Source organism: Alligator mississippiensis, chromosome 3, assembly GCF_030867095.1.
Source record: "Alligator mississippiensis isolate rAllMis1 chromosome 3, rAllMis1, whole genome shotgun sequence".
NCBI classification, from domain to species: domain Eukaryota; kingdom Metazoa; phylum Chordata; order Crocodylia; family Alligatoridae; genus Alligator; species Alligator mississippiensis.
In genome coordinates, this window is record NC_081826.1 from 224,681,269 (window position 1) to 224,703,662 (window position 22,394).

The 22,394-nt window shown below is 42.6% G+C and overlaps 1 protein-coding gene across 4 annotated transcripts in view; it reads right to left on the minus strand.

Annotated features, from left to right (window-relative positions):
• COMMD10 (COMM domain containing 10) overlaps positions 1–22,394 on the minus strand; it is a 212,493-nt gene that overhangs the window by 101,974 nt on the left and 88,125 nt on the right. Inside the window, exon 6 of one of the 4 annotated variants that reach the window (XM_059724920.1) lies at positions 5,642–6,062. The exons of the other annotated variants lie outside the window; for them this stretch is intronic. Within the exon in view, the coding sequence (XP_059580903.1) occupies positions 6,015–6,062 (48 nt within the window). The 3' untranslated portion in view covers positions 5,642–6,014. Of the gene's footprint in view, positions 1–5,641; positions 6,063–22,394 lie in introns of those variants that run through there. 4 annotated transcript variants of the gene reach the window in all.

Sequence of the window (22,394 nt, forward strand, 5' to 3'; positions counted from 1 at the left end):
ACCCCCACTTCCCTCCTCCCCTTCAACATCATCATAGGAAGTGTCCATCACAGACCAAATGTCTTGCTTCTTAGCCAAAAAAATCCTATTGCCTTCAGTGAAGCATTCGTTGAAAAGAAATAGCATGTTGAATATTGGTAGTATATGAAATCTTAGAAATTTAACAGCCATGGGACAACCAGAAGCAAAGGAAGTACTCTTCACCATTGTACTGTCTTCCACAATCTGTAGGAGCCTTTTGGTCTGCTCAATGCCCTTGAATTTTCATGTAATCATAGTGACAAAAAGATACCTTTGATTAGCCAAGCATTTTTACTTCATCTTTTCATAATAAAGTATAGGACACTGTACTCCATCATTCATGGTCTCCATTAATTATTTTAACTCATCTTATTTTGTTACATATATCATAACCATTGTCCAATGCATACAAAAAAAAAATCTCTAGCCCACCTACTTAGCAAAACTAAATCTCATGTTCATCAGTCCTGTGTTCTTTTCTATGTACTGGTTTCTACTGCATTCAGAGACCAATTCAAAGCTTCTGCTCTACTAGTCAAAGCTTCCTCTGGGACAAACCTTCAGTACTTTCAGGTTTCACTTCTCCACTAATGATCCAGCACTTTTCCATTGCACAAGTATTCTCTGTTGTTACAATGAAACTGTCAATCAATAACAGCACAGGAAGCAGAAGCTGGACAAAAACTACAGAACTTATTATTAGGAAAAAGGTAAGAAAAGAAATAGATCAACAACATTAAAAAAAATGCCAAGACTCAGGTCCCTCACTAAGTGTCTCAGAATACATATAATTATGAATAATCAAGGTAAATCATCAACAATCTAAAAAAGGAAGAAAAGGGACACTTTATATTTGTAAATGCTTTGGATGAATTCCGATAGTACAATTGTAAAGGGTAACAAAAACGGGATTTATAATAATCATGTTGGGAGAACTCAATTATTGTAGCATATACCACTCTTGCAAGAATAATGCATACAAATACTGTATTCCATTAGGATATAATGTAATCCCAAAACTATCTTACTTAGAAGAACATCATCAGGTTTTGCTTTTACTGCTTTTGATTTTTTTTTTCCCTCTCAAGAGAAAGCTTAATATTTTTTACACTTATTTAAGAGAACCCTTTTGTTTCTTTCCCACAGCATGTAACACAAAACAGAAGCTACTGTAATTCTAACTCCGTCTGCAAATATTAGCCTCTAAATAAAATACATGGGATCATCTGAGTTCTGCATCAATTGACTAGTAAATCTGAAAAAAAATCTAGATTCTTTCCTCACATGTGTAACTTACAAGGCTGATGAAGGGTTTTTGAACCCAAAATCTTGCTTAATAACTGTTCTCCAACCATTTGGGTTGGTCTAATAAAAGATATCAAATTCACCCAAGGAACCTTGTCTAACTTACAAGGCAGCACTTAAGTCATTAAAGTTCAGAAGCCAGATTCACAGACATTGCTAAGAGCTACCCAAATTATTTATTACCGAAATTGGGGGAAATCAGCCCCTGCCATCTTCCTTTGGGATTCCTACTAGATTGGGTTTCCCAGATTTACTGAACCCAAATGGCAAGGGTACCTTAAGGGAATCAGTGAATCAGAGCACATCCTAGAGTTTATCATGCCATGCTAACCTGATATGTGTCTTTGATACAGTAACTGATTATCCAGACAAAGTAATATAAGATCTCTCTCATTTATCTGGACTATAAAACATTTGATATGATGTCACCTAGAAAATTATTAGTTACAATAGAGAAAATGGGGATTAGTACAAGAATTGTAAGGGAAGGTTGAAAGAGGTGTTAGGCTTAACAAACAGTTCAGGGACTAATTTTACTTAATACTTTCATTAATGACTTTGGCACAAAAAGGGTGAGTGCACTGAAGAACATCAATACAGAGGAGGAGAACATCATATAGGAAAATGTGAATAACTTAAAGAAGTGAACTATTATGAAATTAAGTTTCATAATACAGAAGTACAACGTCATTTACTTTGGCACTATGCTGTAAGCAAAGGATTCATTAGTTAAAAAATCACTATGATCGGCTAACATATCCAAATCCTTCTTCTCTCATATTCATTTTGTCACCAGTATGATACAGCAATGAAAAATGTAAATACAATGCAACTGGGTAAAGTATTTCAGTAGCGATAGGGATGTATTAATGCCGCTGACCAATGCACTAGTAAGGCCACACCTAGGGCAGATGATTTCTAGGGAAAGAAAAGTCTGTTTTACCAGAGGAGACAAAAAACAGCCTGATTTAACTAGCTTGACAAAACAGAGAATAAGGGGAGTTGCAACTGGTTTCTGTAAATTCTGTTTAAAAAATAAGATGGTAGGTACTGGGGAGGGAAGCATTGCTATTTAAGCTAAAAGACAACTTAAATGACAGCTAAAAGACAGCTTATGCTTGGACAAGAGCACATAGTTACACAGTAGCTATGAATAAATTTAATTTGAAAACAGAAGAAGGTTTTTAGCCATAAGAGAAATGGGACTCAGTCATGGAAGCAGGCAACGTAACTGGTTTTAAAACGGTCAGTTTATGAGAAGGGAATGTAAAGTTGGTTGCTGGCAGTAGCAGGGAACTGGCCTTAATGACAAATCCTTCCTCTGTCCTGTCTAATTCCTGTTGTTTCAACCAGCATCAGATTATGTTCTGCCTTGTTCCCCAGTACCTACCATCTTATTTTTTAAACAGCCATATTCCACAGATAAGAGAGAGGTTGAATTCATTCTTCCCTTTATCCTCCTCCCCCTGAGGAACTACCTGCCTCAGGGGCCCTACCAGAGATTACAACACTGACATTAACTGGTACAAATACTAGGCAAATTTGGCCCTAGATTTATTACCATATATTTCTCAGGCTCTCCTTTATAAGATTTTAGAAATCTAATATCTTTTGAATTTGTAACATTCTTTCCATTTGTGAAAAGACTAAATAAGCGCTTAACATATACTGCTCTACACAATTAACAAGTCTGTAAAATCTCACTCATTTCCCCATTTCCTACATTATAATCTCAAAGAAAGTTGAGAATTAGCTAAAAGCTACATTGTGAAAAACTCCCTCAACTAATCTAGTACTTTAATGATAAATATTTAATCTAAATACCACTCGGAAACCTCAATGTTTTTCCTTAAGTGGCTTCTGTCAAGATTACTTATATACAGACACCAGTCGCCACAGCAAAATGATGCAGGTGACTTACCCATATAATACTTTGTTAAATATTTTATATTAAATATAAAAAATACATTATACTGATCCTGAGTTTAAAAGTAAACTACAAAATCAGTAAATTAAACACACTATGGTCCCCACTGTAATGTAACTGTAGCTAAACTGTATAGACACAGTATAACTGTTGTTTTAAATTTATGCTTAAAAAGTTTAATTTTCTTCAGTAAATTTTCTTCATTTAAATTTTGAGTTTAGTTGTTTCTGTAAAAATGAAAATACCCAGTTGATCCCATGTGCCCTTATTTTATCATGCAAGCACTGAAATCATTGGCATGGAACTTCTTTCAAGCTGAATTAAATATATTAAGAGATCTGTCTGAAAGTCTAATAATGCTTAAAAAATAAATTAAAAAAAAAATCAGCCCTTAAAGTAAAAAATATAAACTGAAAAAAAAGAGAACCTGACCTCTTCTATTCTATCAGTTTTAGATTTGTCTGATGATTTGCTATAAAAAAAATCTGATTTAATTCTCTTCAGGGAATAGCAATCACAAAAATTAAAAGAAACAGAATCTAAATTTTACTACTGTCCAAATCTGGGTGCCTGGACCCTTGGCAGCAGGGGCTACCCACTAATCTTGTGCATGAACGGATCTAGTATTTTAAACAAAAGGGTGCAGATGATGTGATACATCATCCCATACAACACAAAACACTTTTCCCTAGGTAAAAAGAAACTAGAAGCTTTACTAATATGCTGGTGGCTAGAGATACACCAGTATATCAGCTGCCTATTGGATCGGCACCAATAAAAGGGAAATTACATTATCAGCTATTGGGTTTCATTGTTTCATAGTAGCTAGGGTCAGGAGGGACCTGAACAGATCATCTAGCCTGACCCCCTGCCACAGGCAGGAATGAATGCTGGGTTCACAAGACCCCAGACAGGTGATCATCCAACCTTCTCTTGAATTTGCCCAAGGTAGGGGCGAGGACCACTTCCCTGGGAAGCTGGTTTCAGATTTTGGTCACCCTAACTGTAAAATATTGCCTTCTGATCTCTAACCTAAACCTATTCTCCATCAGCTTATTACCATTGTACCTTGTCACCCCAGGTGGTGCTGGGGAGAAAAGGGCTCTACCTACTTGCTGTTGATGTCCCCTGATGAGTTTGTAGGCAGCCACCAGGTCCCCCTCAGCCTCCTCTTGCTGAGGTTGAACAGGTTCAGGTCCCTCAGTCTCTCCTCATAGGGCCTGTCCTGCTGCCCTCTCACCAAGCGGGTGGCCCTCCTATGAACCCTCTCCAGGCTGGCCACATCCCTTTTGAAGTGCGGCCCCCAGTACTGGATGCAGTACTCCAGCTGCGTCCTGACCAAAGTCGCATAGAGGGGGAGTATCACCTCTCTGGACCAGCTTGAGATACATCTTTGGATGCATGACAAGGTATGGATGGATGGCCTTGCTGTCTGCCATCTGGCATTGGCAGCTCATGTTCATCTTGGAGTCAATAATGACTCCAAGATCCCGTTCCACCTCTGTGCTTTTAAGAAGGGAACTCCCCAGCCTGTATATATGCTGTGGATTCCTTCTCCCAACGTGCAGCACCCTACATTTGTCTATGTTGAACCCCATCCTATTCTCATCTGCCCACTTTTGTAGTCTGTCTAAATCTAGTTGCAGCCTCTCTCTCCCTTCAAGTGTGTCCACCTCACCCCACATCTTAGTGTCATCAGCAAACTTGGACAGCCTCGTGCTTTCCACCCCCTCGTCCAAGTCACTGATGAAGATGTTAAACAGTGCAGGCCTGAGGACCGAGCCCTAGGGTACCCCACTGCTCACATCTCGTGAGGCTGAGTACAACCCGCCCACTCTCTGGGTGCGCCCCATCAGCCAATTTTTTACCCATTCAACCGTGTAGGCATCAATGCCACAGTCGCTTAATTTATTGATGAGGATGGGGTGAGAGACAGTGTCAAAGGCCTTCTTAAAGTCTAGAAAGACTACATCCACAGCGACACCATCTAAATCCAAGGATTTAGTTACTTGGTCATAAAAGGCAATCAGGTTGGTCAGGCAGGACCTGCCTTTGATGAACCCATGCCGATTGCCCCTGAGCATGATCTCCCCTGCAGGTCCTCCAGAGATGTGCTCCTTGATGATTCTCTCCAAGATCTTCCTGAGCACCGAGGTGAGGCTTACAGGCCTCTAGTTACTTGGGTCCTCCTTCCCCCATTTCTTGAAAATTGGGACCACATTAGCCAGTTTCCAATCCCCCGGCACCTGGCCAGATGACCACGAATACTCATGTGCGCGCCGGGTCTGACCCCGGGTCGCTTTCGTCGCTCTGCACGCAGGCTGTGGCCGGCAGCCCGGGTCGGAGAGGGAGGTCGCCGAGCTAGAATTAGGCACAGACGCATAACGGTTGATTTTAAGATTGTTTACTTACACCGAGATGGTCGCGGTGCAGGCTGAAAAACTTGCTTGAGTTACAGTTGCGGATAGAAAAGAAGAAAGGCGGACTAGAGTTCCTCCGGGAACACTCTTCTAGACCATCCGGTTGGAGGCTCTAAACCGCGAGCCTGTCGGACCAACCGGAGAAAGTCCGTCCGGTAAAGAGCTCTGAATAGACTCACTCACACGAAGTTTGCTAGGCTCCATGGATCCGTCTCTTTGGCGCGCAGGGAAGGATACGTCTAGGATCGTACGGCGACGGGGAGAGGCTAGAGGCTGATCAGACCTCTGTTGCCTGCTTAGAATGTGTTGGGTCCGTGAGGATCCGCAGCGCTTAGAGATCTTCACACAGTGCGAAGTCTTCTTCTCCTGGTGTTCGTGGAGTTCTCCAACTAGGGCGGAAACCACACAAGCCTTTTATACGGCTAGCAGGCCAATCGCTAGCTGCCACGTGTGAATAATTTAACGTAAACCAATAATGGGGCTCGAATTAGAATACAAATGGCGGGAACTCTTTGCAACGTGCATCACCGTGCTGCAACTTAGAAATGCACACTGCAAAGAAAGCTACGAATTGGCAGGAACTTCTTTTGCACCCGAGGTTCTCTGTTGCAGCAGAAAACTCCACCGTGCAAAGAAGCTGCAATTTGGTGGGAACAATTTAGCGGGGAGCAATTTAGCTGTGCCGAAGCACACAAAACAAAAACTCACAACTTGGGTTGTGACAACTCATACAGCCGGGCCAAGGGCTCCGCGATGACCTGGGTTTTTTTGGTCATTGTAGCCAATAATGCTTACCGATAACTATGCCTTCTGGCCAGAGCCCTGGATACCTGGGTTCCCTCCTACGAGCCAGCATGATATTGTGTGCAGAGGGCCCAACCTGGATATAGGGGCCTGAGCCATTTTCCATCCCCACTCCAACCCCCACACAGGTGGGCCAGGCTGGGCTAAACTAGAGCAGAGCAGTTGGCGTCATGTCCTAGGCACCAACGCAGCACAAACTGAGGGCTAGGGCCAGGGCAAGCACTGTAAAGGCAGTAAGTGCTGCAGAGACATGACTGGAGCAGGGAAGGGCAGGCAGAGCTGCTCGGCCTGGCCCAGCGTGACACAGCCTACAGCGCCTGGGGGTCCAGAGCCTGGCAGGGGACAAGGCAGCTGCTCCCTACCCCCACTGTGCGCAGTAAGGTCCTCCCCCAACCCATCAGCTAGGGTGGCCACCTATCCCAAATTGGGCAGCACACACCCAGAATGGGAACTCCAAGTCCTGATTCCAGGCTGCATGAATCTGGGACAGCATTCATCCCGGATTTACAGTTATGCAGGGATCAGGATACAGTGCATTTCCCCCTGTAGGCTGGCAGCCTGCAAAGGGCTGACTGGGGATCCCAGGAGCAGGACACAGTGGGAGCTACGTGCATGTACATGCCTGCACACATGCACATGGCCAAGAATACAGCTGGGCAGGGCTGAGAGCAGCTCTCTGCATGTAAGTCTACAGGGGGGGAAGAGAGCGGGGGGGGGAACGGGACGACAGATCAACGTCCCCATGGTGAGGGAGGAAATGGGGCAGGGACAGTGTTTGGAGTCGCTGCCCAGCCAGGGCAGTACATGGGACCCGGGGCAGAGAGCAGGACAGAGCCACAGGTTGCTCATCCAGGGGCCACAGGGGAGAAGGGGAGGTTCCAAACCACTCCATGCACCCCCTGGGATAGGATAGAGGGGCACATGTCCCACCAGATTTGTGCACAGGGCAGGGTCAGATGTGGGCTGCCTGCTGTGGGCTCAGGGCTCCCCACCCTGCTCCCTTTCCCCCGGGGACCCTGTGCCAACCACGTGCCCCCTTCCTGCCCAGCAGCAGCGGAGACAATAGCAGCATGGAGTTGTACCCCACACTGCTGCTGGATGGGCAGGGGGCACACAACCAGTGCAAGGCTCCTTGGGTAAAGGCAGCAGGGCAGGGAGCCCCAAGCCCACAGTAGGGAGCTCACATCTGCCCCTAGCCCTCTCAGCTCTGCTCCAGCTGCAGCAGGGGTGGGGAGGATCAGAAAGAAGAAGAGGCACATGTGTCGACCTTTCCATTTTCAAAAGGTGGTCACCCTGCTCTCAGCCCAGCTGGGTCCTGCCCTTTCCAGGGCCAGGTCCATTCAGGGCTTGTCTTGCCCCTACCCCTGGCAGTGGTAGCACCAGGAGGGGAAGCGGCCCTTCCCCCCACTGGAGTCCAGCTCCCAGGACCTGGGGTCTGGCTGTGTGGGGAGGAGTGGCCTGGTTTCTCCAGGCCTGGAATGATCCCGTAGCCCTGCCCTGGGTAGAGGGAGGAGAGCAATGATCCTGGCCCAAAGACCATTGAGCCCTGGGCAATCAGGAAGGCTCACACCTTCCCCCTCAGCCCTGGACTGCGGTTCAAGGGCACCATACAGAAGAGCAGGGGTTGAAGGGCTCTGCACAGCCAGTCATAGGCACTGGTAGGCCAGCCCTACCTGCTGGAACTGCCATGGGCTCTGGGCACTTTTATATGTGCTCCAGGGGTGGGGGAGGTGGTGCTTTAATTAAAGCAGCTCTGACAGCCTCTCTAATTAAAATCCCACACCATGTCATGTATCAGCGTCCCTGCGCTTAAAAATGATGGTGGGGGTGCTTGAACTAAAGCTCACATAAGGAGTTCAAGCGCCCCTGCCACCATTTTTAAGTGTGGGATGCTGATATGAGATGCAGAAGGCCTCTGGAGCACACCTAAAAATAAACCGTTTATGTCAGTAGTTTAAAATGCCTGGCATTATTACTAAATATCAGTTATCAGATCAGCACTCACCAATATGATTGGTTAATAACTGGCTATTGGTATCGGCCACAAAAATCTTTAACAGTGCACCCCTATTAGGGATCTAGCAGTTAAGAGTCAAGCAAAAACAAATATAACTTCATTGGAATGAGTTAAAAACTGTCTTTAAGGCTATGAAATAGGAGCTATATTACCAGGAGCAACTAACAGACAGTAGAATTACTGAAGAAAGGCTAGTTTGGTTAGTAAACCATTAAAAAGAAGAGTGGGTCATTAATACCTGTAGAATGAAGAGTTCAGAAGGAATCAGGTAGATTTTAATGAGTCAGGAAAAGGGTTCATTAACACCCTCACTGCTGCCTGAACAGAAATGCTGCTCCCCCTTCCAGGCAGTTGGTTTTAAACCTTGAGTGGAACAGGAATAAACTGGGGGGAAGGAGGTTTTCAACTGTACCAGCGCACACCCTCCACCCCCAGATCTGCCCTTGTCTTGTACATAGAATTCTGGACCATAAAAGGTCCAGACCATGGAACTCCCTCTTCTTCATAGTAAAGTCTATAATATAATCATAAAAACATAAAATAATACAATTGAAAAAGACCTCAAGTGGTAATCTATATCCCAACCCCCCTGCTAAAGGTAACAGCATCCCTGACTAAACCATCCTAAATAAGTGTCTGCCTAAACTGCTCTTAAAATAGAGATTCTACAATCTCTCTGTGTAGCCCATTCTAACGTTTAGCCACATTCTGAGTGACAAAATTTCTCCAAATATCTAACCTAAATTTCCCTGGCTGCAATTTAAGACCATTGCTCCTTGTTCTGTCCTCTGCAGACACAGTCTGTCTCCATCCTCCATATAATCACCTTTCAGGTATCTGAAAACTATTATCAAATCCCAGCTCAGGTCTCCAGACTAAGTAATCCTAGTTCTTTCAGCCTATCCTCCTAAATAATTTCTGTTACTCTATGATGGACTACGTGATCATAATATTTATATTATACTATGTGGTCATAATATTTCCTGTAAATGATGATAAATCTTACTAGAATAGCTGTGATGATTAATCTGAGAATAGTTTTATCTTCTAATCATATTAGAATAGTTTTTTACTAGAATTCTAATTTAGTATCCAATCACTTAAATAAATTCAAACCATAGTTATTTCTATACGTATTCATTTGCACGTGCATATAAACAGAATCATGCATTTGGTACATGCTTAGACCATTTGTCAAGGAAAACACATATAGTCTAACATGCACAAAATGTCATTTAAAAAGATTTTTAAAAGCCATTTGTCTTAACTTTTCTCAATTTTCACAAAGCACAGATATTTTTTCCATTTACTAGTTGTATCTGCAAAATTTGTACTACTTAAATGAAGCTAGTATTGCTATCCTAGAGGTTCATCCACAGCCCTCAAACATTTCACAACTTTACAAGGAGCAGCAGATAAACCAGAGGATTATTTCTTGCACAAAAAAGTTTTACGTTTCCTTTAACATAGTCCTAGAAAATGCTCAACTTGTAAACCCAACACTCAATTTACAGTCTCAACTTGTAAACCCAACACTCCATTTACAGTCACTGGGAAGGTCTACAAGCAGATTCCACAGTCCTTTATGCTGACATGCTTAAGTTTTTTCTCTCAGTCAATTGTGAGAGAACTTGTTGGAAGTGTGGAAAGTGCACTGGAAGACTACCAACACTTGAACGTTCCTGCCTGTGTCCTCGCTGCAAAATGGGAGAATTCCAGCTCACCTTCTAAACCATATTCCCAATGATGCAAGCAAGGTCACAAATACCTAGAACAAAATAACAAATAACAATCTGGTTGAAGATTTTGCAAATGAATAGTAGAGAGTAAAGGCAAAACACACACATTCATAGAAGTATGGGGAAGACAACAACGTAGATATACTCTGTGTTAAAGCCTCTGCATAGACAACATCCTTGCCAGACTATGAAAGGGGTTGCGACTCCTCACCTCAGTTTCTTCATGCTGTTTAATAAGAAACTAAGACTGAGTTGAATTTACAAACTGATCAAACAATGGAGAGAGGTAGTTAGCCATGCTACTCTGAAGTCAAGGCAGAGTGGCATCATATACAAATGAAATAGACTATAATCGATCTGCACAAGAAACTGGCTCTTGTACACTGTACGTGCAGGTCTTTTCATAGCATCTGACAGTCAAGTGTTGCTTCTGAAAGCTTATGACTCTCTGAATTAGTTTATAAGGTGCCACTCTGTCCTGCCTTCTGCCCAATCAATCAAAAAACAGGTAAAAAAATTTTGATATCTTATCTCAGAACTATCTAGCTCAGGGGTGGGCAAAATGTGGCCCGGAGGCCAGATGCAGCCCACCAGGCCATTCTATCCGGCCCACAGGGCCCCTAAAAAAATTTAGAAAATTAATATTTATCTGCCCTGGGCTGTCTGTCATGCAGCCCTCGATAGCTTGCCAAAACTCAGTAAGCAGCCCTCCGCCTGAAATAATTGCCCGCCAGTGATCTAGCTCACTTGGATCTAAATTTATTTTATTTTCTTCCATTGTGTTAATAATCTTCTAAGTACATTAAAAGTAGATAGCACTTTTCCATCTAAATCATGAACTAGTATTGCTTTTTTTTTCCCCTTTGATGGGGGCATTGGGGGGGGGGGCTACTGCTGCTAGTACTGTCATGTTTTAAATGGAAAGAAAACCATAGCGGTTCTATTTGTGATGATTAAAGAACAAATGGCATTTTTCAAAAGTATTCTGGCCAAACTCTGACTTGGATACTTAAAACTGCTGTACCTAAATCCTCTTGCTATGGTATGCCTATTCACTTCAAATATATACTTTCAAATGCATCTGCAACATGCCTTGCCTTCCACACAATTTTAGCATTAGTTGTACCATCCAAAAGGGCTTAAATGGGGTAAATTTTATTTTTTTTTAAATAAAATATACCAGGATCCAACTAGTATGCAAACAAGTGGATAAAGATAAAGTATGTACACAGTATAAATAATGATATATTTAATAAGGAAAGGGGTGAAAGGGAGTGAGAACTGATTGTAACTTGCTTTAGGCTCCTTCTAGATGAAACACATTATATAAATGCAAAATATTTTCCTAGCAGTGAACTGCTACACTACTTATAAAGTGTTTGGTGAACACCTTTCTGGAAGGAATAAAAGAAAAGGTTTATAGCTATTTTAGGATTTGCAATAGTTAGAACTCTGTGTGAACTGTATTGATATATAAATATTTCTCATGTCATGCTAAAGTTAAACTGCCTCTTATATTCTAGAGGCACACAGTTGCACATTTGATGCCCATAATAATGGTCCAAGTCCTTTTCACCTCATAAAATTTTATTTTTTGTTCAAGTATTTATTTAGTTGCTTTTTCAAGCTTGCAGTACATAACCTCAGTAACTCTCGTTACTCTAACTCTTTTAACTAATCATAAAATCACTATTTACACCAAATATCTGTTACTGATTATTCAAAATACCAAATGGCATCATGAAGGATTTTATGACAGCAAATGGAAATTAAAAAAGCAAATGATTTTTTTCCTTCTTTTGTTTTACTCTTATGTCAACGTCACCTAACATTATTTCTAAACTTCAACATCTTAGAATTGCAAAAAAGCCAAAAACTTTTAGATGAGGCACTGGTTTTCATTTTACTTAGATTTCTGTTTCCTCTAAAAACTATTAAGATGTTGATCTTGTGAGGAAGGTCATTCTTGCTAGATTAAGTCTGACAAAACGACAACTACTCTCCTCCTGGTTTGTTTTTGTTTTATGCCTCAGTTTATGAAACAAAATGAAAAACAGTGAACTTAATGCTTTAAAATTTTAAGTTCAATGCCACATTATTAGAAAATATTAAAAATTCTAACAAGGGGCTCTTAAAAGGAACCACAAGGTTAAGAACAAAAATTTTAAAAAATGCTTCAAGTCAATGAGAGAAGAGCTGTGGGTCACAAAAGTACTTTTGGTTAAGCCAGGGGTAGGCAAAATACAGCACGCAGGCTGGAACCAGCCCACCAGTCCATTCTATCCAGCCTGCGGGGCCCCCTCAAAAACTTAGAAAATTAATATGTATTTATCTGTCCTTTGTTCCTGTCAAAGATGACAGGAGACAGGGGCAGTAGGACCCAGGGGAAGCCCCAGCAGGCTCCTGAAACAGCACCACCTGCCCCGCCCCGCCCCACCCACCCCAGCAGGGGTTTCTGGCCTGGGACCATGTGGTTCCTGGTGGTTGCATCGGCATGGGAAAGTCAGGTAAGGGGAGGGGGCGTGGAAGGGCAGAGGAGGACCGTGGGCAGGGAATGAGCTGGTGCTGAGTGCGGGGGACAAGCGGCCCCCTCCACCCCGTGGCCGGTGCTCCCTGCTGCAGCTGCTCACAGCCCATGCAGTGTCCTGAGGAGACACAGGCAACTCCGTGTGGGCTGCAAGAGGCTGAACCAGGGAGCGTAGACCATAGGGCAGGGGAGGAGCCGCTTTTCCCCCCACGCTCAGCACCAGCTAGTTACCTGCCAGCGAGCGCAGGGTCAGGGCTGTTTGATGCCCCTCACCTGTACCGCAGGGCTGAGGGGGCCCACATCAGTTTCTCGGGGCCAGTGCCGGCAGGGCCCAGAACAGGGCAGCAGGAGTACAGAGTCTCGGCCGGCAGGGGCTCTACGGAGCCGGGCCAGCTGCCCACTCTCCCTGCTGGTGCAGCCCAGTTCGGCTTCACAGACCCCTGCCAGTCTGCACCCTGCTCTGGGCCCTGCCACTGCTGGTCCTGGGACATTGGTCCCAAGATGGTGACCAGTGGGCGGGGCACCTGTCAAGGGGCAGGGCTACCCATGCAGCCCTCAACAGCTTGCCAAAACTGGGTAAGCGGCCCTCTGCCTGAAATAATTGCCCACCCTTGGGTTAAGCCCACCTATGCGAGCAAAGCAAAGGACAAGTTGTTATTGTATCCTTCAGAAGAAGTGTATGTAGATGCATGTAATGGGACAAGATCAATGTTCTTTACCTATAGAGCATCTGTAGTCTGCACCATTCTCTAGCAGCTTGTGCACTTCACTTAGTTTCACAGGGAGTTTAATACCACAACTGTATGACAGTATTATACAATCATATCACATTTGGTAAAAACCCAGTTACTACTATCTGATGAAGGGTTGGGGAGCTGTGCAAGTGAGTCGGCAGTCTGCCTCTAATGCCTGAGGGGAAGTGTTCACATGACAGCGAGCCTTCTTGGCAGTTTCAGCATGTAAGGGGAGACTGAGTTACCCTGTCTCCTAGAAGTGGTCCCTCCAAGTCAGGTTTGAAGCGCACTGGCAAGAAGTTCTGAAGCAACTCATTGCTACAAAGTGCCTGTGAATCTGTCCATATCACTGGGAGAAAAAAACCCCAAAACTTAAGTCTTCAGGAATTTCTTCTTGAAAAAAGACAGCATCTTCCCCAAACCCATAACTTTCACAGATACAAAATCTAAAAGGAGAAAATGGAAAAAATCTAAAGTGGTTAATTTTGAAGCCCTGAAATTTGAGCACTAATAGTTCTATTTTTTTAAAACTAAAGTAAGTCCGTTTCATGTGACTACTGTTAAAGTTCCTTTCAAAATGCGGTAAAATTTAACACTGGCAACAGGAAGTTAAACTGGAATAAAATTTAAAATAGGGACATTAGAAAAACAATCAAATTAAGGATTCAAGTTATACTGAAGTGAACTTCTTGTTTTATAATAGCTGAAGAAGGTGGGGGCTGTCAAAAAGAGTACTGCTATTGTAGAATCCTGCAAACACTTGCTGCTTAAATGACTAGTAAGTCAGAAAATAGCATTTTTCCCTGCTTACTGAAATGATAGAACATTAACAAAAGCATTTGCAAAACTTTTTCATTCTCTAGACACTAAAAATTTCAAAAAAGGTAAAAATCTTCAGAAGGCAAAGAAATATGATTATGGTCTTTGAAGGAGAGATTTCAGAAACTAATTAAATCAAGGTAAAATGGATAATTTCACCATAAAAGAAACTAGACAGAACCTATAGCTGTGTTTTTATAAGTACAGTACGGATGAAGTATTTTTTCTTAAACATAGCAATCAATGCTTAAGGCCATTTAGTAAAATTATTAAAGTAGTTGGAAGAATTAAGTAGGCCACAGCTGTACACACTTGTGAAAGCAGCCACAGAGATAAGCAGCTCGAGTGCATTGATAAACCTGTCTTGAAAGGGGGTTTTCTTCATGTTTTCCTTTTCCACAGTAGGTTATTTTTTTCCAAACTCTGAAGCTTTGTGCTTTGATAATAAGCCATTTTAATTAGGTTGAACTGATTTCAAATAGGGACATTTTAGAATTCAATATTTATCCTTTTTTGCTGTAGGTTATTTGGGGAGATAAAAGGTATTTTTATTGTGTTCTTTTATCATATGAATGGGAGTAATACCAAAGGCCATACTAAAGTAGTTGTGTACACAGACACTTCCTGCCCTCCCCAAAAAAACTGCAAATCTAATCCCCAAATATGCAATATACAAGCAGACTGCTGCATCTCAAGGGGACCCAATGGAAGTCAATGGGGCTGTGCAGATGCCGGGGTGACTCCACACACTCTGCAAAATCTTAACTACATGGTTAAACTTCTAAGCACATGAGAAGTCATACTGATATTAAGCACATGTTAAGTCCTCTCAGGACAAAAGTCTAATTAAAGACATGATACAAGTGAGTATAACAAACAGGAAGAAGAGGGAAAGGGAATATGAAAGGAAGTAATACTAGAAAGGATAACTGTGTTTATTCCAGTGATTTGTTTGCATGTATTATGTTTAATCTCTTTTATTTTTCTCTGCTTTTTAAAACATCAATACATTGGAGATTTGTTTTTATTATTTTATCATGAAAGCTGGATTTGTCCATTTTTTTTTAAATAAATGTCTTAGTAGATTATAGGACAGATGTTTCCACTTAGGAGATACCATTATCGCAGTGGAACAGATTTTGTACACATGGAATATCTACCCTTTATGTCACTTCAAGTTGGGAATGGAAGAAAATTTAATGATTATGCTGAATCTGTATGAAAAAGCTTCAGGTTTTCTACCTGAATAAGTATTCTGCCTAGCTTACATATATTAAAAATCTGGGAACTTCACAAATACATTTTATAAATATATTCTAAAAACCTATGTCTGCGTATACTGGAGATGGTGCCCAAAGAGAACTCTATATATGAACTCTACGTATGACCTTTGGGAAACTGGATTCTAACCAGACTTCATTCATCCTTCAGACTTCATTCATCCTTCATACCTACCAGATTCTCCATCCTTCTGCAAAAATAATTTATTAGTCCCTGGCAGAGCATTAAACCTGAGGAATCTTTTTGGCATTCATTAATCTGGCCATTAGTGCTCAACAGGAACATAACTGAAAGAAGAAAAGAGATTCACCCATTTGGGGTCTAAGCAGACAGGCACTTCCACCCTCACTTTTTTTTTTTAAGTTGATAATGAAGGGCATTCAGGTCCCAGTTCAACAAAGCATGTATGTACATGCTTAAATCTAAGCACGAGTTGTCTGAAGAGAGAAAATGAAACTACTTAGGCTGCTTATCAACATGAAAAAAAAAACCAACAAAACAAAACTGGGTGTTGGACTTGATCATCCGAGGTCCCTTCCAGCCCTAACGTCTATGAAATCTATGAAAACAGTGCTTTACTTTAAGCTCAGAGCATTCCCTCATGAGCATAGCACATGCCCAGAAGAGGCATCACACTAGTTTGATCCAGTTCACCCAATATCTATATAGATCAGCAGGGCTTTTTGGCATTTTTATCTGATTGAATCAGCTTTACATAAAAGGCCAAAAAGCTATGCCGAAGCATGCAATTTATACAGGCACTGGGGAGCCAGGTTGAACTAATGTACTTCCTCTTCCGGTAAATCACTGTTTTGTTTTGTTTTTTTCCATGTCTGTCAGCAGCCTTAATGTGCTAAACAAGTGTAGTCCTGCCAACCCCAACCATTCAATAATCAAGAGACAAGTGAAAAAAAAAATCCCCCAAAATAAAAACCTTTGGCTATTTTATTTGCATTATGGTCTCCAAACTTTTTTGGCATACATGCATTTTCAAGATTTTTCTCCATAACCTCAGAAGAGCTGGACACTTTTTTTTTTTGTTGTTAATAAAAGCTGAGATTCTCACATCATCACTTCATTCTAAGGGTCAGAAAAATGCCAAATGCTGTAAATCTCACAATAAAATTGTGAGGGTTGGTATAAAGTACTCAAGTGTTTTGCTGGGCCACTATATTTATTTGGCAGCAATCTCACTAGCCCTGTTTCAAACTCCCCCTGGGACACTCTGAGGTGTCCTCATTTGGGTCATGTCCAGTCAGCGTGTCTTTACTTTGGCGGTACAGAAGCAGGGAGGTTTGTGCTCCCTAAGAATCTCAACCAGTGCACGAGTCTTAAGGGTTTTTCAATGAGGCAATGAACTATATGGCATTTCTAAGGTCCAAAGGAAAGTAAAGGTCAATGGAAGCAGAAGTCCCTTTGTCCTCAATATCTCTTTTACTCTGAAATTAACTGCATTTGTATATTCACGTGCTAAAATATAACACTCTGAAACTCAGCTACGTAAAACTTACTTAAGTCTAGTAGCACTAAAGTATTTATTGAACTCAGCATCATGATTTCAAAGGCAAGACACAGATGTATGTAAAGACAATTTATTTCCCTGAGTTTTTAACTTTGTTTCATGTTATTTTTTTTCTGCCAAGCTATACTCAAGTAACTTTTACTGCCTGTGATAAAATTAGCAACTGTGAAGAAGTCATTTGCATACTTGGCCCCTTTATCTTGAAATTCTTTGCTTCTTTACATTCTGTTAATTAAAACTAAGGAACTTCTAAAATGTGCACTATGGACATATTTGAAGTTTATGATGAGGGAAAATGGGAGGGGAAAGGAGTTATATCGACTCATGACCTTAAATGATGGCATTCAATAATGAATGGTGTTTTACAATGCAGTTTTAGTGCCAGATCTGTTTGACTGCCACCACACTGTTAATAAAGTATTACCTTATATACATCCCAGGGAAAAAAATAAAAATTGTCTGGTGATAATTAAAGACCACCTCTGATTTGGTGTTTAATTAAGAAACCTGGGATAATAAAAGTCCTGTTTTTAAAGCTTAACATCTCAGTTGGGTATCTCTGGTTTATTAGGAGTTTGTAACAGGCTCATTTTAAAGGTGCAAGTCAATGTGGATTACTGTGTACACACACAGACAAATATGTGCGCACACACACAATTATTTGTTTCAGTTGGTTTCCTGTTCCATTGCAAAAGTAGGGATAAGAATTTATTTTCTAATACAATGAAACAGAAGACAAAAACATGACTCATTTGAAATTAATTAGTGTAAAAGTGCCATATTCAAAGATTTAGCAGTTTTAGACAATAATTCCACCAGTCAAAGGAAAATTGCATACATATTCCTCCTGACGTTTTAAGATAAAGCTCCTGAAGGAATCCATCCAGGCTACAATCCTCCTACATATAATGTCCTGAAGGATCCTTCTAACATCTTCTGTAGTACAATATGGAAGAGTGTTTAGGTACATTAGGTTGTTTTTGACTCATTTTACTGACGTACTTTCCAGCTGTACAGAGATGTAGCAGAAATTGTGTCCTCATCTTTGGGACAATTTAATTTTTCATCAAAGTAATTTAGGATTGCCCACATTCTCTCATCCTTCCTTTCTAGAATTGCAGTGTAAGTCCTTAGTTCTTTCCTTTTGACAGTCTTAGGTCCCTGGCAGACATTAAAGTGAAGACAAGATTAACCTGTTAATCATACCATAAATAGGAGGCCTGACACATGTTTATGTAATTTATAGAACCAGAAAATGGGAAACCAGTCACAAAAATATTCCACATGTAATATTTTTGTGGCTTGTTTCCATCACACTTTAAATTGAACATGTGGCAGAGTAGCCCCACCGTACAGTTTAATGCTGGATGCGTGGTGGGCTTGATTGATAGCTTCCCACTTCCCCCATGCCTGAAGGCTCACAGCCCTGTGAAGGAGTCGTGCGACATGGTGCTGCACCCCACTCTTTTCAGGGTGTCAAGTCAAGGAAAGCCCATCAGCTGGATTAGGGTGCTGGATCACACGGAGTAGCCAGGTTCAAATTTATCTGGAGGCCAAGGTAAAATTTATGCAGCCAGAAAAAGAAGGAAAATTGCTGATGATAAGGCATTAAGTTTATAAAATAAAGCTAATTCTATAAGGAAGTTTTGAGACTGACAAAACATTCAACATACCACGACTGAAACCTAAACGTATAAGCAGCCCCAATCAAAAACAGACAAAGTAAGGGGAATGCTGAAAATCTGAAAGAATGGAATTTATAATGAGTTTCTCATTGTAATCAAATTTACTATGTTATCTTCATTCCCTTTTGCCTCAAGGACAGAATAATCAAAGTTATATAGTCTCAAAGTAATAAGAAAAGCACACTCTTTCGGTGAAATCCTTACCAGAAGAACAATGTTTTGTGAAGTATTTTCCAGATGTTGTCAGGGATAGCTAAAAAATCCCCCTAAAAATGGGATCCAGAGGGGTGCAGTGGTGTGGTTACACACCTTTCAGACCACATTGTGGGAGCAGCAGCCAGGGACTTTAACACCACAAAGCAGGTAAGGATTTCCCTCTGCCCCATGCTCAGCAGCTTGTACCCTCCCCCTTCTTCCCATTTTGCACTCCCATACCCACTGCTGCCACTAGGCTGCCCCAGAGGTAGAGGCAAGTCCATAGCTGCTCCTGCCCCGCTCCAGCTGGGCTGCACAAGGAACCAGGATCAGCTGAGGAGAGCAGTGGCAGCAGATGACTTCCTCTTGCCTGCCACCACAGGAACAGGCTTAGGAAAGGGAAACCTGCCCACTGCCACCATTGCCATTGGCCCCAGCTGAGCCTGGCTGAGGCAGGGTAAGAAAGGCTCTAGAGCTCTACCCTTCTCTGGGGCAGCCAAGGGCAGTAGGGATAAAGGCAGTGCCAGGAGAGGGACTAGAAAAATGGGAAGAGAGGAGACGTGGCTGCTGACCACAGATGAGAAGGCAGGGTGCTAAGACAGAGCGGGGTGGGGGGAATGTTACCTCCTCTGGGACTTAAAAAAGTCCCTGGATGCTGCTACAATGTGGTCTGCCTGTCCTGGTGCAGGGTGAAGCTGGGAGTGGGACAAAGCCACTTCTGCCGTTTCGGTCGCTGTTCCCACTTCCTCCTTTACAAAGTCCTGGATTGCCTAAGACTCAGAGAGTTTAAGTTCTTTAAGAAGCAAGTTGATAGAATTAATTCCTACTCCAGCCACCATATACCTAGGAAGCCTGGTGAAAGGAAAAGTTTAGTATGCAAATCAGCCTTCATTTGGCACAGGCTCAACCCCAAAGGAGGTAAGAAAGGCACAGACCTAAGGACCCAGAACCAAAGTTCTTTAAAAAAGAAAGGAAAGGAAAATTCCACATAAATGAGGAATTTCAGAATACATGCTTTCCCTTTGTTTTAAAAGAGCTTTTTTCTAACACAATTAACTTTCACAACATAGTTTTTTGAAACTACATAAACAACAAGATGAATGTTTTTGGCTATTTGTGTGGACACAGCAAGGCTCAAACATAAAGGTTATTAAAGTCAAGGTTTTGTTTAGCTTTGTTCTCAAGGAACACCATAGGTGCTGAGCATGTGGGGCCCTGGCCCCCTTCAGGAAGGGGTAGGATGACCACCTGCCCCTGCCTGGATGGGACAGTCCCGAAACTGGAACATCAAGTCCCAGTCCCAGGCTGCATGACTCCAGGACAGCATTTATTCCAGATTCCCAGCATCGCACAGGGATCTGGGTTTTCCATGCACCAGGGAAAAATGCAGGAAACTGTGGGTTTCCCCTTGTAGGCTGGCAGATTTCCAGCCTGCAAGGGGCTGTAGGGAGCAAGATGCTGGGGCGCTGCATGTACGTGGGCCAGGAATAAAGCCCCAGGCAGCGGTGGAAAGCAGCTCCCCCAGCTGCCTGCAGGTAAGTCTGTGGGGGGAGAGTCAGATTGAGGCCCCACAGTGAGGGAGGGAGTGGGGCAGGGCCTGGATCTGGGGGCGGGAAGTGGAAGAGAGCCACAGGCGGCTCGTCCAGGGGGTGAGGGAGAGGGCCAGCTCCCTGCTGCTGTGCAGACTCCTGGAGAGGAGGGCATGGGGGGCACATGGCCCCCAGATGTGTGTGCAGGGCAGGGGCCAATGCAGGCTCGGGGCTCCCTGCCCTGCTGCCCTCCCCCTGGGAGCCCTGCGCTAGCTCTGCCACCATGGCAAGGTGCCCCCCTTCCCACCCAGCAGCAGCAGGAGTGACAGCATGGAGCTGTGCCCCCCACTGCTGCCAGGTAAGTAGGGAGTGCCTCGCCATGGCTGCATGGCCAGCGTCGGGCTCCTGGGGAGAAGGCAGTGAACTCTGAGCCTGCGACCTGCATCCACCACCACCCACGCACAGCCTCCACTCCAGCTGTGCCACCAGGGAGGGGGGCTTAATCTTAGACCCCACCCCAACCCCAGCAAAAATAAAAAAGTTGGTGCCTATGTGGAACACCAGGAGAAGTCTGACTATCCACTTAAGCTTCAACACCAACCTAAAAACAAGCATCATTCAGGTTTCAACACAGTCCAACCATCGCCATCCTCAGTTCCTGTCTAGGAAAATCTCTACATACCAGCATCTATCCACTAAGATTCCCGCTTACTACCTGCAGGCTGGAGAACAATCCTTGTATAAGTTTGATCTAGAAGTCCCCTTAAATCTCAAAAAAAAACCTTTTAATTGACTTCAGGGGATTTTGGAGCAAGTCTATTTTCCTCTTTTTCCCATGACACCAGACTTGCTGCTTTCCACTTTGGTTTTGCTTTTTACACTTTTTCCCCTTAAAAAGAAAGCTCCTGAATCTCCTGATTGCAGAACTGTAACAAAATAAATTACCAAATTCCAGTAATGCTCCTATAAATTAAAAGCGGCATTATCCAACTGATTTTTAGGGGGAGATTGCAGAAGGGAGAGGGAATTATTTTTTACATTTGCCAAACACTCTCGAAAACAAAGAAACACTAGGGAAATCATGAACTTCATAACTGCAAGAAAACAATTTATATTGCAAGTCATTTTGGTACATGAGAGGTGATGCAAGACTTGTACTCCCTTAATCTTAAAGCATGAAAGCAGCAGGTAGGTCAACCTGATGATATTGGAGAATATTTGACTGGCAAGACAGTACTGCTCTTTGGGGAATGTTGTGGTAGGTGCTATGAAGCATCCCAAGACTGAACGTGGGAGCAACTATTCACAGTATGCATTTCTAAGTCTCAGACAAAGCACGGTGAATATGTTCCTTTTTTCCTTTTGGAAAAAATACTAAAATAAACTAAAATACTGTGGTAGGGAGAGTTTAACCTCCCCCCACCCCACCCCTGTTTAACTGGTGATGCATTCATCTGAAAAATTCAGTCATGTTGATTTAGTTTTGCTGAAGCTTTTCCTTAGTCTCTATGGAGCCCTGAGGATGCCCTTCCTCTGTTCAAGCTTTCGTTTGATTGTACATATCTGTTTATAGATTTAAATGTTGTAGTCAATATAGGATGGCTTGGATTGAACAGATAATTGTTGTGACCTATCCCTTTGTGCTATTTAATGAGGTAAAAAAGAAAGTTCTGCAGCAGTTTGGCAGCCTAGCTGCCTGTGAAGTGTCATTAACTAAGAGATGGCAAGTTTTATCATGCACCTTTGACTACTAAATTCACAAAACAAACAGAAGGTTTACCATGGGAGGTAGAGAGAGATCAGGCAATATCCTCAAGTCACTCTTCCAGAGAAACAGCATGTGGTTACTAAAATTGCTATGGGAACATG